The sequence below is a fragment of the Papilio xuthus genome, unplaced genomic scaffold (genome assembly GCF_000836235.2).
Source record: "Papilio xuthus unplaced genomic scaffold, Pxut_1.1 DF825928.1, whole genome shotgun sequence".
In the NCBI taxonomy this organism is placed as follows: domain Eukaryota; kingdom Metazoa; phylum Arthropoda; class Insecta; order Lepidoptera; family Papilionidae; genus Papilio; species Papilio xuthus.
This window is the reverse complement of record NW_013532721.1, coordinates 6,974,167-6,984,439: the sequence shown is the minus strand read 5'-3', so window position 1 is coordinate 6,984,439 and position 10,273 is coordinate 6,974,167. Positions and strand designations below refer to the sequence as shown.

The window sequence follows — 10,273 nt, the reverse complement described above, 5'->3', positions numbered from 1 at the left end:
ACCTTAAGAATCTTTAAAACAATGACATAATTCTCGCTTGTAGAGATTTTTCTCTTACCCGAGTTTCTCGCTTCTGGAGGTTATCCATCGCGACCGGATAATGACTCTCATTAATAAAGGTTCTCGCTTATCGGGGCTCTACTATATAGTAATAACGTTGCAAATCTCGATTTTTGCACGAATCAGTTGTATTTTGAACTTGTATGTACGTTGCTTACACTTTTGGATTGTAAACATTGCCTAGTTGAAATGAAAATGCATCCATTGATAAAGATCGTGTTGTGTTTCTTAGCAGTGCAAGGTGCGTGTGACGCACGTTTGGACGATATTATTAAAATAAAATCAGGTAAACCTTTTTTTAACCCTAAATCTTATCTTTCTATTTATAGTTACACTATTTGTAACTCAAGAACGGCTTTACCGATATGACTGAAAAGCGGTGAAGAGGTAGCTTAGAGCCAGGAGACTGACATAGGATACTATTTAATTTTATTTATTTTTTTCGAATTTATGTCTTGAAGAGCTGCTTTTTATTTAACTTACTAGTATTATAAATGCGAATGTTTAGATGGATGTGATGTGGATGGATGGATGGGTAAGCTAACTAATTAAGTTTTTTCATATATCTACGCGGACGGAGTCGCGGGTGACAGCTAGTCTTTATATAAAGTAACAAGATTTGTTCATTTATTTTTTTACCTCTCTAACGTAAGAGAGGTTGAATACTTTTTAATTTCAAGTTTCAAGTAACTGTTTTAATAACTGGTCTTTTTAGTCACAATTAATTGCGAGCTATATATCAGAATTTGTATAATAACGTGATTTCTACAATTCTGTAAAACTAAAAAAAAACTGCAAAATAACACATACAAAATGTTTACAGATAAGAATCCAGTAAAACAGACGGACGGTATAGAATTCAGTAACATATCGCGATCTACTCTTCTACAAATATTGTCAGCCATTGAAGAAGAGACGCGCAGTAACCCGCCTGCTGCCAAGCAGACCCCGGTCTTCACCGCACAGTTCGCTAACAACAAATATACGAGACCGTTCATATATCCATTCATACATACCAGAGATTTATATATGGGCTAATAAAAATAAAACGTACTAGAAATTAATATAAATTAAACATTGAAAACATTAGTGTCTGTTACCTCATTTATTTTACCCACGCTATCGCCCGCAATCCCGTCCGAAAGGAATTAAAAAGTAACTTAATTAGTAGCCTGTATGTTCTTCCAAGTCATATTTTAATGTATGCCAAATATCAGCGAGATCCATGCAGCTGTAGCGGAGATACCTTCAAACAAACATCCATCCATCTAAACATTAGAGTTCATCTAGTAAGACATAGTAAGACATTAGTAAGATCTAATTTTTTCATGACTGTTAGTAGTCATTATTATATTTGATTTGTGAAATGTCACTTTGATTATGATCTCGTAAAAAGCGTGACTGATTACAAATTAAATGCGATTCAATTCATATTCTACTCATTTATGTCGTATCCTATTATTAAGTAGGTTTACGAGATTTCTTTCTTATATTTCATCTTATTTATGAACCTACTCCCCGCTATCCAGTTTAATTGAATTTAGGCAAGCCATTTCTAATAACCGTAAGTAAATTTTTCAAGTCTAAACCGGAAATTAACTAAAGTTAGATTTGCCTTGCCTTTATCTGTCAACAATTTTTCCAAATCTAAATTTTAATAGATTCTTCTTGATTTTCTCTGCTATAAAATAAAAAAGATGTCAAATACAAATTGTCAGTCTTTGTCAGTTATAAAATTTTTATGTTAGATTTATCCTGCTTTAGGTTTATATTTTTGGAAACATAATGTAAATAGTTAGTTGTACGTTGTATAATTTATAGTGGAGGGTTCGTCTCTTGTTTCGTCCTCACGTTTGTGAAATTATGGGAACATGCAAGACGAACCCGAAGTCTTGTACCCTGATCCTGGGTTATGGACAAAGACTTCGCTCATCCAATTATTTTACGGAATTATGGTTAACCTAACTTCAGTCACTTTCGGTATAGCTTTCAGCTTTTCCTCTGTTATGATGCCACAATTGTCTAAAGTCGACCCCAAAATTACAACAACGATGACGGAAGAGACGTTAATAGGTTTGCTATTTGTTATTTACTCACTTTTTTGAATGAAAATGTTAATTTAGTAAAGAGTTTCTATTTATTTGATGAAAGAATAATAATATTAGAAAGTTTGGAGATGTTTGATACTAAAAGACGTTATAAAAACGTTCGTATTGACCTTAAGACTGGATGGATATTTTTGTACTAGGAAGTATTACTGGGGTACACACGGTTAAATGGATGTTGATGTAAAAATGTTCTGTACATCGCGATTGTAAAACAAGGAACAGGAAAAACAGCTATGATTTAAAACTTCGTACAAAACAACTATTGTTAGCTTAATATGCTTATAATTTTCAGTAAGTGTATTACCATTCTCCACAATGATTGGTAACGTGATAAGCGGCTTCCTAATGGATACTTACGGACGTCGGATGGCCCTAATCCTCTGCGAGGTACCCATGATTATTGGATGGATACTTATTGGGTTCGCGACTAGCCCTGCAGAGTTAATTTTTGGTAATGGACAAACACAAATACATTAAAAAAGAAATAAAAATACTGTTTAAAAATTATGCTTGAAAGAATAATTAACTTTAAGACGTCTCCTCCGTCTGCGTGTTTAAGTTACTCGATTGTATGGAAACAGCAACAGCCATACGTTCATATGCTCCTAATTTAGCTAATATTTAATACATTTCATCAGGAACAGCAGAAACAAAAACTGCAAGGACCTACCTTACTTCCATAGGAATACAATTTACAATATTTACTTATTTGTCTGTGCAGGTAGACTTATAGTTGGTTTGGGCTGTGGTATGGGCATGATTCCTCCGCGAGCATACGTCACTGAAATATCACTGCCCAATATGAGAGGAGTCAATGGTTCCTTTCCCAGCGTCGGCATTGCGCTTGGAGTTATTTTACAGGTAACTAGGAAATTTATCTCAAAAAGCAGGTACTCCGATTAGAAATTCATTGATTTGACTATTCCTTTGTTTTCATTTTTCCAGGCGATTTTCGGTGCATTTATGAAATGGCCCAGTTTATCGTTTCTGAACGGTCTTTATAGCATCATTTTATTATTCCTCGGTTTCATATTTCCGGAGACACCATATTTTCTTCTTATGACCGACACGCCCGAAAAAACTGAAATGACTTTGAGAAAGTTCAGATCGATACATTATGATGTAGAAGCAGAAATGGACACGCTGTTGGAATTCAAGTCGGATAACAGACTTCGTAGGTTAATAACGATGCTTTTCATTTACGTCGATTTGTAAATATACTATCACGATTTGTCTGATAAAAAATTATTGCGGTGTCGTAAAATGTCTAAATGCTTTATTTTCTCTATGGCTATAAACTGGAGATTCATCAGTGTAACCTCTATGGAAAAAATAATTGTTTTTAATTTATCTAATGTCATTTAATGTTTCAGATTACGCACGAAGGAGCAGTTACAGTTGTTGTTCACTAAATCCGCCTGCAAACCATTCTGTACAATAGTTTCATATATAATAATATCGCAGTTAGTCGGAGTTAATCTTGTATTGATGTGGACTATCGAGATGTTGCATGTAACTTTCAATTTATATAGAATCATCATCAGCTCACTGTATGTCCTCACTGAGGGGCTCGAAGCCTACCCTATGTCAACCCAGCTGGCCCAGTGCGGGTTGGGTGACTTCACACACATCATTGAATTTATTCTTATATTATTCTCATTATATTTAATGCCTTATTAATTTTATGATAACAAACTTTACTTATAACACAGTAACTATCAACTATATAGTTCACCTCTCTTCGTCCTTTATTAACCATTTCTTTTATTACATTTCTTTTAAAGAAAGGGGCTTCTAATGTGATATATGAATTATTTATCTTTGTTCCGGATGTATTTCTGTCCAGGAATCCAAGTCGAGTATTAACCCCGATGCGGGGAATATAGCTCTAGGTTTTGCAAGACTTATCGTTGGCATCGGCACATCATTTTTAATGTTGAAAGTGGGTCGAAGATTTTTGGCATTAGTATCAAGTGAGTACTTCTATACTGGTTAAAGTTACTTATGGAAGACCAGCAATATAATATATCCTACGTAAATTTGTTAGTATATCTATAGTGTTGTGAATATAGACAGTTTTTTTGCATTACAGGTTTGGGCGTATTCGGTGCCTTTTTATTATTCGGAATATTTATAATCTACAATACTCAACCCAGTGCAATTCCCTTTGTCTTCTTTTTCGCTTATATTGCATTCTCAAGTATTGGTTATTATCCTTTACCAATGCTTCTTATATTTGAATTGTCACCTTTGCAAGTAAGCACTATTGACTATATTATCTTTGATATCATTAGCTATACGTCCCCACCGAAGGGCTCGAAGCCTACCTTAAATTAGGTGTGACTAACCCACAGTCAACCACGCTGGAAGTGCGGGCTGGTTGACTTCACATATATCTTTGAATTTCTTCTCAGATATGTGCAGGTTGCATCACGATGTTTTCCGTCACCGTAAGAACGTCGGATAAATGTTTATATTTAAATCGAAAATCGAAGAACACATTGGTACATGACGGGATTCGTATCCAGGACCAGATTGCAAGTCAAGTACTTAACCCCTGAGCCACCGAAGATCTTTGACATCAACGATCTTTAATTACTACTTACTTTATCTTATTCCTTGTTTCCAGATTCGTGGTATAGTTGGAGGTCTGGGTATAGCAACATTAAATGGTACAACATTTGCTGTCAACGCATTTTATCTGCCAGTTCGCAGTCTTATTGGATTTGCTAATGTCATACTAGCGTTTAGTATTTTATCTTTACTAGGTACGAAATTACTAGTTGACTTTTACTTTCACTAAAACCTCCCTTTTTTAAGTTAACGTTAAGATTTGCGACAGTATATTCCCTACAACACGACTAATGCGTCACTCGTTCTAATTGTCGTTAAATTTGGTCTCTGCCTTTCTGACCAAATGATATTTTCTTACTGCTCGAATAGATATCTAACTAAAAACATTATAATTCCTATTGGATTGGCCGTATTTTATTAGGTCTTTCTCACTCCGTGTCACGACATTTACCAAAAAATTAGTAGTTTAGTGTTAAAAATTGATTGACCTTTAATGTTATTCTCAGGTACCTTCTATGTTTATTTCTACTTGCCTGAGACCAAAGATTTGACTCTGCAAGAAATTGAGGAGTTCTACAATGAGAGACGTCCGACACTGACTTCACAACGTCGCATTCGCTCGATGCAAGCGTTGTCTCGTCAGCTCGGTAGCGCGGAGAGCAGGTCCCTCATGAGAATCAAGTCCAAGAGTTTTGCCAGATAAGGTCAAAGCAAGGTATTGTGGTATGTGATAGTCATGTGGCGAATAATTTTGTAAAAATGATTGTAGTGTAGTGTAATAAAGAGATTACAATTCTTAAAATTTATAAATTTGTATATTTCTTTCACAATAAGTAATAAATATTTTCTTTATTTATGTTTCGTGTAATTGCGCTAAGCATTTGCTAATGCAACTATAACCTTCTCCATCACAACAATTCCGTGTTTGAAATCGTCTGCATGAACTCTTTCGTTATGAGCATGAATTAATTGTGGCGTATTGAGGATCGGAGAGAATCCAATAGCGGGGATTCCCTGGCGACGTATGAACCGCGCATCTGTAGTGCCCGGACATATCACACTATTGATATCCAAACCCCTGAAATTGACATACATTTAGGACAATTCGTTACAGAGTTATAGAGAATTTCGAATGCCAAATGTAAACTAAACTAATTTATATGTGTAGACACAATTTTAATCACAATCATAAGACTTAAATGTCTACCTAACAATTATTTTATATAAGTTCTGCCTTTACACTTTTGAAATCTTACGATGAAGTTTTCGGTATTGGAGCAACTAATACTAAGCAGTTGTTGTCAAGTAATTAACAAAAGGCTGGTCTTCTGTTGTAGTTCATTTTCAACTTTTATTTATATGTAAAAGTACAATAATAATAAATTGATATAAAAACGGCTAATCACTCACGTATATTCGTCCGGTGGCGGCGCCGACTAGACTGACTGATTAGCCGTTTTTATATCAGTTTATTATAATGTCTCACGAAAGTTTGAATAATACAATCATAATACTTACATATCCCGTACTGTTTTTAGTAAAGCATTCCAAAAATATGCGTCCTCATCAAGTTTTGTAGTTTTTTCTTCTGGATTTTTAACGAAATATTCCAATGTAACGTTTTCTCCAGCATCTTTGCACCAACCTAAAATCTTTTGGAAAAAAATTGAAATTATTGTTTCCGAAAATAACATTTCTATCTATTACTATTACGCAAAACAAAACCTTTAAAGAAATCAAGGATCTCTTATGTATTTATTTTTGGATTAGTCGCAAAATATTCAATTACTAGTTTTATAAATAGGAATAAATATTTACAACCAAAATAAAACTACAGGTTAGTTTCATGCTACGATAATAAACGAACAGTTTTAAAATATACTCTAAAATGTCTTACCATATTCTCGAAGGCATTGTGGTCCTCAAATGGTGATATCCTGATATCGAAATATACAGAAAGCTGTTCAGGCAGCACATTGATTTGAACTCCACCCTAAAAGTTTTAAAATAGAATATTTTTCAAATTAATTTATTTTGAATTATCAGCACTAATTATTATTTGCGGATAGGTTAATCACGCTTGGCAAAAGCATGACAGGTGGATTCGATGGTCATAGAATTTTCTTTCGTTGAAAAAATGTTCATCCAATTTCGTTTCTTTTTAAGTAACTAATTATGTATGATACAAAGTATTTTCTCTCTGAATATGAGTTAAACTCGTTAGTTTTGTAAGATATAAATTAATTGTGCGTAGAAATTTAGTACGTTAAGCTTGTAAACTATTCTCTTGATTTACATTTTCTGCGAAATTAGGACGAGATTATTGACTTTAATTTACTTAAGTTACTCAAGATTGAAACAATGAAATACGCAATTCACTGGTTTAAAGACAAAGAAGTAAGATGCGTTTTATAAAGAAATAATAGTACACTTACTTCTAATTTTGTTAAATTGATTGTAGTTACTTCACCCAAAGGCGCGCCATTTATAAATTTTTGTCTTTCCTTTTCTCGATATTCCATAAACTTATGAATGATATAGTTAATCTGTGGAAGACACAATATTTTTAATTGCCTTACAAAATATTTTAAACTGAATATAATTTGTAGAGAATCTTAATATAATATACCATTACTGATAGACATTTTACCTTTTCTCCGGCTGTGACAGTGTCCTTATGGAGCATAGCACCATGACCAGTCACCCCCTTGCATGTTATTTTGACTTCTGCAAATTAATAACCTTTTGCAATAAGAAGAAAATAGCAAATACCACTTAGGGATATTGTATTAATGGAGAAAGAATATTTTTAATGGGATCAGTAATTTATGAGTTAATTCATTGCCAAAAAAATACAAATCTTCTACAAGTATTCTTTTAAAAATGTTTCGACAGTAGAAATCCACAATAAGTGTAGAAGTAATTCGTTCCACACTATGTCACAGCGCTGCATATTGTTCCACAAGCGTAATTCGCTGTAAGAAGTTGGGAACATGGTGAAACTATAATTCCACGTGCCGATTACCACGTTAGTAAATAGCGATATTATCATTTCTTGTTAGGCATTTCATAAACAAGAAGCCATTAAATGGATTTCCATGTGTAAAAACTACAATAGTTTCAAAAGAGCCGAGGGAATAGGAGCTTATTAGTGCAATTTCGTCACTCGAGTTTTTAGGATTTTGTGATATATCGCATCTTTTGTGATGTTTTATTTGATTGCGAGAATATGGATACAGTAAGACTGTACTGTAATATTTCCATTATTAATCTAAAATCTTTATACCAACCAAATAAGCAATAGTAATCTTTATATATATAATTCTTCTGTGAGTGTGTATGTCACTGAACTTCTCTCAAACGACTGGACCGATTTTGATGAAATTTTTTGTGTGTGTTCAAGGGGATCTGGGAATGGTTTAGATTCACAATTTTCATCAAATATTAACTTCATATTAATTTATTCAAATTAAAGACGTGTAGACAAGACAACGTCTGTCGGGTCCGCTAGTATACATATGTTCTTACAAACACGCCTTTAAAATTACAAAGCACTTACGTCTTGCAGTCCGTTCTCCATGGAAGGCGTGGAATACTTTTGGATCATCGCTAGGATAACTTTCGTCCATTTCAAAACCCACGTTTAGTTTCCTAAATTCCTCGGATTCACAAAATATTTTCATGCCGTCTATACCACCAAGCTCTTCGTCTGATTGCAGAAAGGAGCAGAAATGTTGAATTAAAAATATGGTTCATAGATTCGAATCTGACATTTTAGTGAGTTTGCTCACAGAAATAGTGGTTGGCTAGATCTGAGCTAGTGGAAAAAGAGTTTTACCTGGTACGAAACTGATATGAACAGTTCTCTTGAGCCTGACGCCGCCCTCCTTAAGTTTCCTGACAGCTTCCAGATGCAGCATGCCATTGCTCTTCATGTCTTGAGCGCCACGCGCGTAGATCCAACCGTCTTCTGTAATGTGCGCTTCAAACGGTGGGTATTTCCATTGTTCCTGGATAAAACTTTTAAATTGTAGCTGCTAATAATACTTAAAAAATAAAGATTATGCGATTTTTATGCAATTTTAAAAATTTAACTTAGTGCTATTTTTAAATGTCAGGCGCTTTGATGTATTTCAACTGAAATCGAATATACCAGGTGCAACTGTAAATTATGACGAAATTGATTTTTGATTTAGTAAACTATCCTTTAGATTAAGACCACTTACTTCGTAAACAGGCACTACATCCATGTGAGAATTTAATAATATAGAAGGTAATTCAGGTCGAGTTCCCACCCATGTTATAACCACCACTGGTTTCTTCTCTAGCAACTCATAGACGTTACAAGGTAGATCCAACAAATCTGCCTGTCTCTTCAAAAAGTTGATACATTCATCTATTAAATGTTAGATAGATTAGACATTACGAGATATGGTTTTAAATATAATTATGTCACGTTCACTATATCATTCTATGCCGTAGCAACTGATTGACTGAGAAAGTTGAAACCATTAGCTCAATCAACTAAGTTTAGTTAAATATACTCGAATATTATTTCAAGAATAAACAGGCTTTGTGATTTTACTCCGTTTTGTGTTAAAAATATTAATAATTCTAAATGTACAAAAATATAAAATTTTAGACATTTAATTACAAATTCGTACTTTATATAACAATTTATATAACAAAAAAAATTTCAATATTTATTTTCATATTACAAGAGAACTAAATAAGTTTATGCAGAAGTTAATATAAATTTTACTTACTGTAATCTACATTTGGATGTACACTTGGTATTCTTAAATATTCTCTGAACCTTTGAATCACTTCGTCTTTTTCCCATTTGCTCATCTTTCTTAAAACTCGAGAATTCGAACGATGTTGACAATATGGCCGTCTGTGCAATAAACGAATGGCAACAGCACTGTTATGCTAATATATACGTTGATAACCTTATCTAAATGATGTCACATTAATAGAAATATTTTTCACACAATTGTGGTATTTTATTTGATATTGCAAAGATATATTTAAAGACACAATCATGCAGTAAATTAAACATCCAAACCATTCTTATAAAAGTTAAATGTAAATTTATTTTATTATTTTAAATTACACGTGTGTAAAGCAATTTACATTTTAGGAATAAATTAAATAAAAGTCTTTTTATGATTAAAAGTGTATCACCAAAACTTTAGGGAAGATTTCTTTTATGTTTTATTAGGATCTTAATACTTTTCTAAACTACCGTAACGGACATCAATTGTATTGGTGACCGTAATCAGTCCATCTGCCAGATCTGCTTATAAATCTTAAATTTCACGCTATTTAACGCAACATAATAAAAAAAAAACAAAAAGAGCTTATCAAAAATATTCATTATCTATAAATAAAATGACTTTTACATTTAAAATGCTCAAATATAAAAGAGTAAATAATTTATTTTTATATTCTTATTTCTAAGCTAATATTGTCTTTCTGAAACCTTCAATGAAGATTATCTTTTTTATATCTTTCTTGTGTCATTTGTT

The 10,273-nt window shown here is 33.1% G+C and overlaps 3 protein-coding genes across 3 annotated transcripts; 2 read left to right on the top strand and 1 right to left on the bottom strand.

Annotated features, from left to right (window-relative positions):
- Positions 1 to 213: 213 nt before the first annotated feature.
- LOC106125246 (uncharacterized) lies at positions 214 to 1,138 on the top strand. The gene is made up of 2 exons (XM_013322353.1): positions 214 to 346; positions 884 to 1,138. Exons 1-2 carry the CDS (start codon positions 250 to 252, stop codon positions 1,096 to 1,098), a joined length of 312 nt encoding a protein of 103 aa, XP_013177807.1. The 5' UTR covers positions 214 to 249; the 3' UTR covers positions 1,099 to 1,138.
- Positions 1,139 to 1,761: 623 nt separating this feature from the next.
- Positions 1,762 to 5,598, top strand: LOC106125454 (facilitated trehalose transporter Tret1). The gene is made up of 9 exons (XM_013322667.1): positions 1,762 to 2,133; positions 2,461 to 2,619; positions 2,890 to 3,029; positions 3,114 to 3,346; positions 3,542 to 3,680; positions 4,015 to 4,141; positions 4,261 to 4,424; positions 4,798 to 4,936; positions 5,249 to 5,598. Exons 1-9 carry the CDS (start codon positions 1,932 to 1,934, stop codon positions 5,443 to 5,445), a joined length of 1,500 nt encoding a protein of 499 aa, XP_013178121.1. The 5' UTR covers positions 1,762 to 1,931; the 3' UTR covers positions 5,446 to 5,598.
- LOC106125456 (aminoacylase-1) lies at positions 5,545 to 9,673 on the bottom strand. The gene is made up of 9 exons (XM_013322668.1): positions 9,509 to 9,673; positions 8,969 to 9,138; positions 8,581 to 8,752; positions 8,302 to 8,451; positions 7,393 to 7,469; positions 7,178 to 7,288; positions 6,640 to 6,735; positions 6,261 to 6,394; positions 5,545 to 5,820 (listed from the first exon to the last, which is right to left on the bottom strand). The coding sequence occupies exons 1-9, from the start codon at positions 9,591 to 9,593 to the stop codon at positions 5,616 to 5,618; spliced, it is 1,200 nt and encodes a 399-aa protein (XP_013178122.1). The 5' UTR covers positions 9,594 to 9,673; the 3' UTR covers positions 5,545 to 5,615.
- Between the last annotated feature and the right edge of the window lie 600 nt (positions 9,674 to 10,273).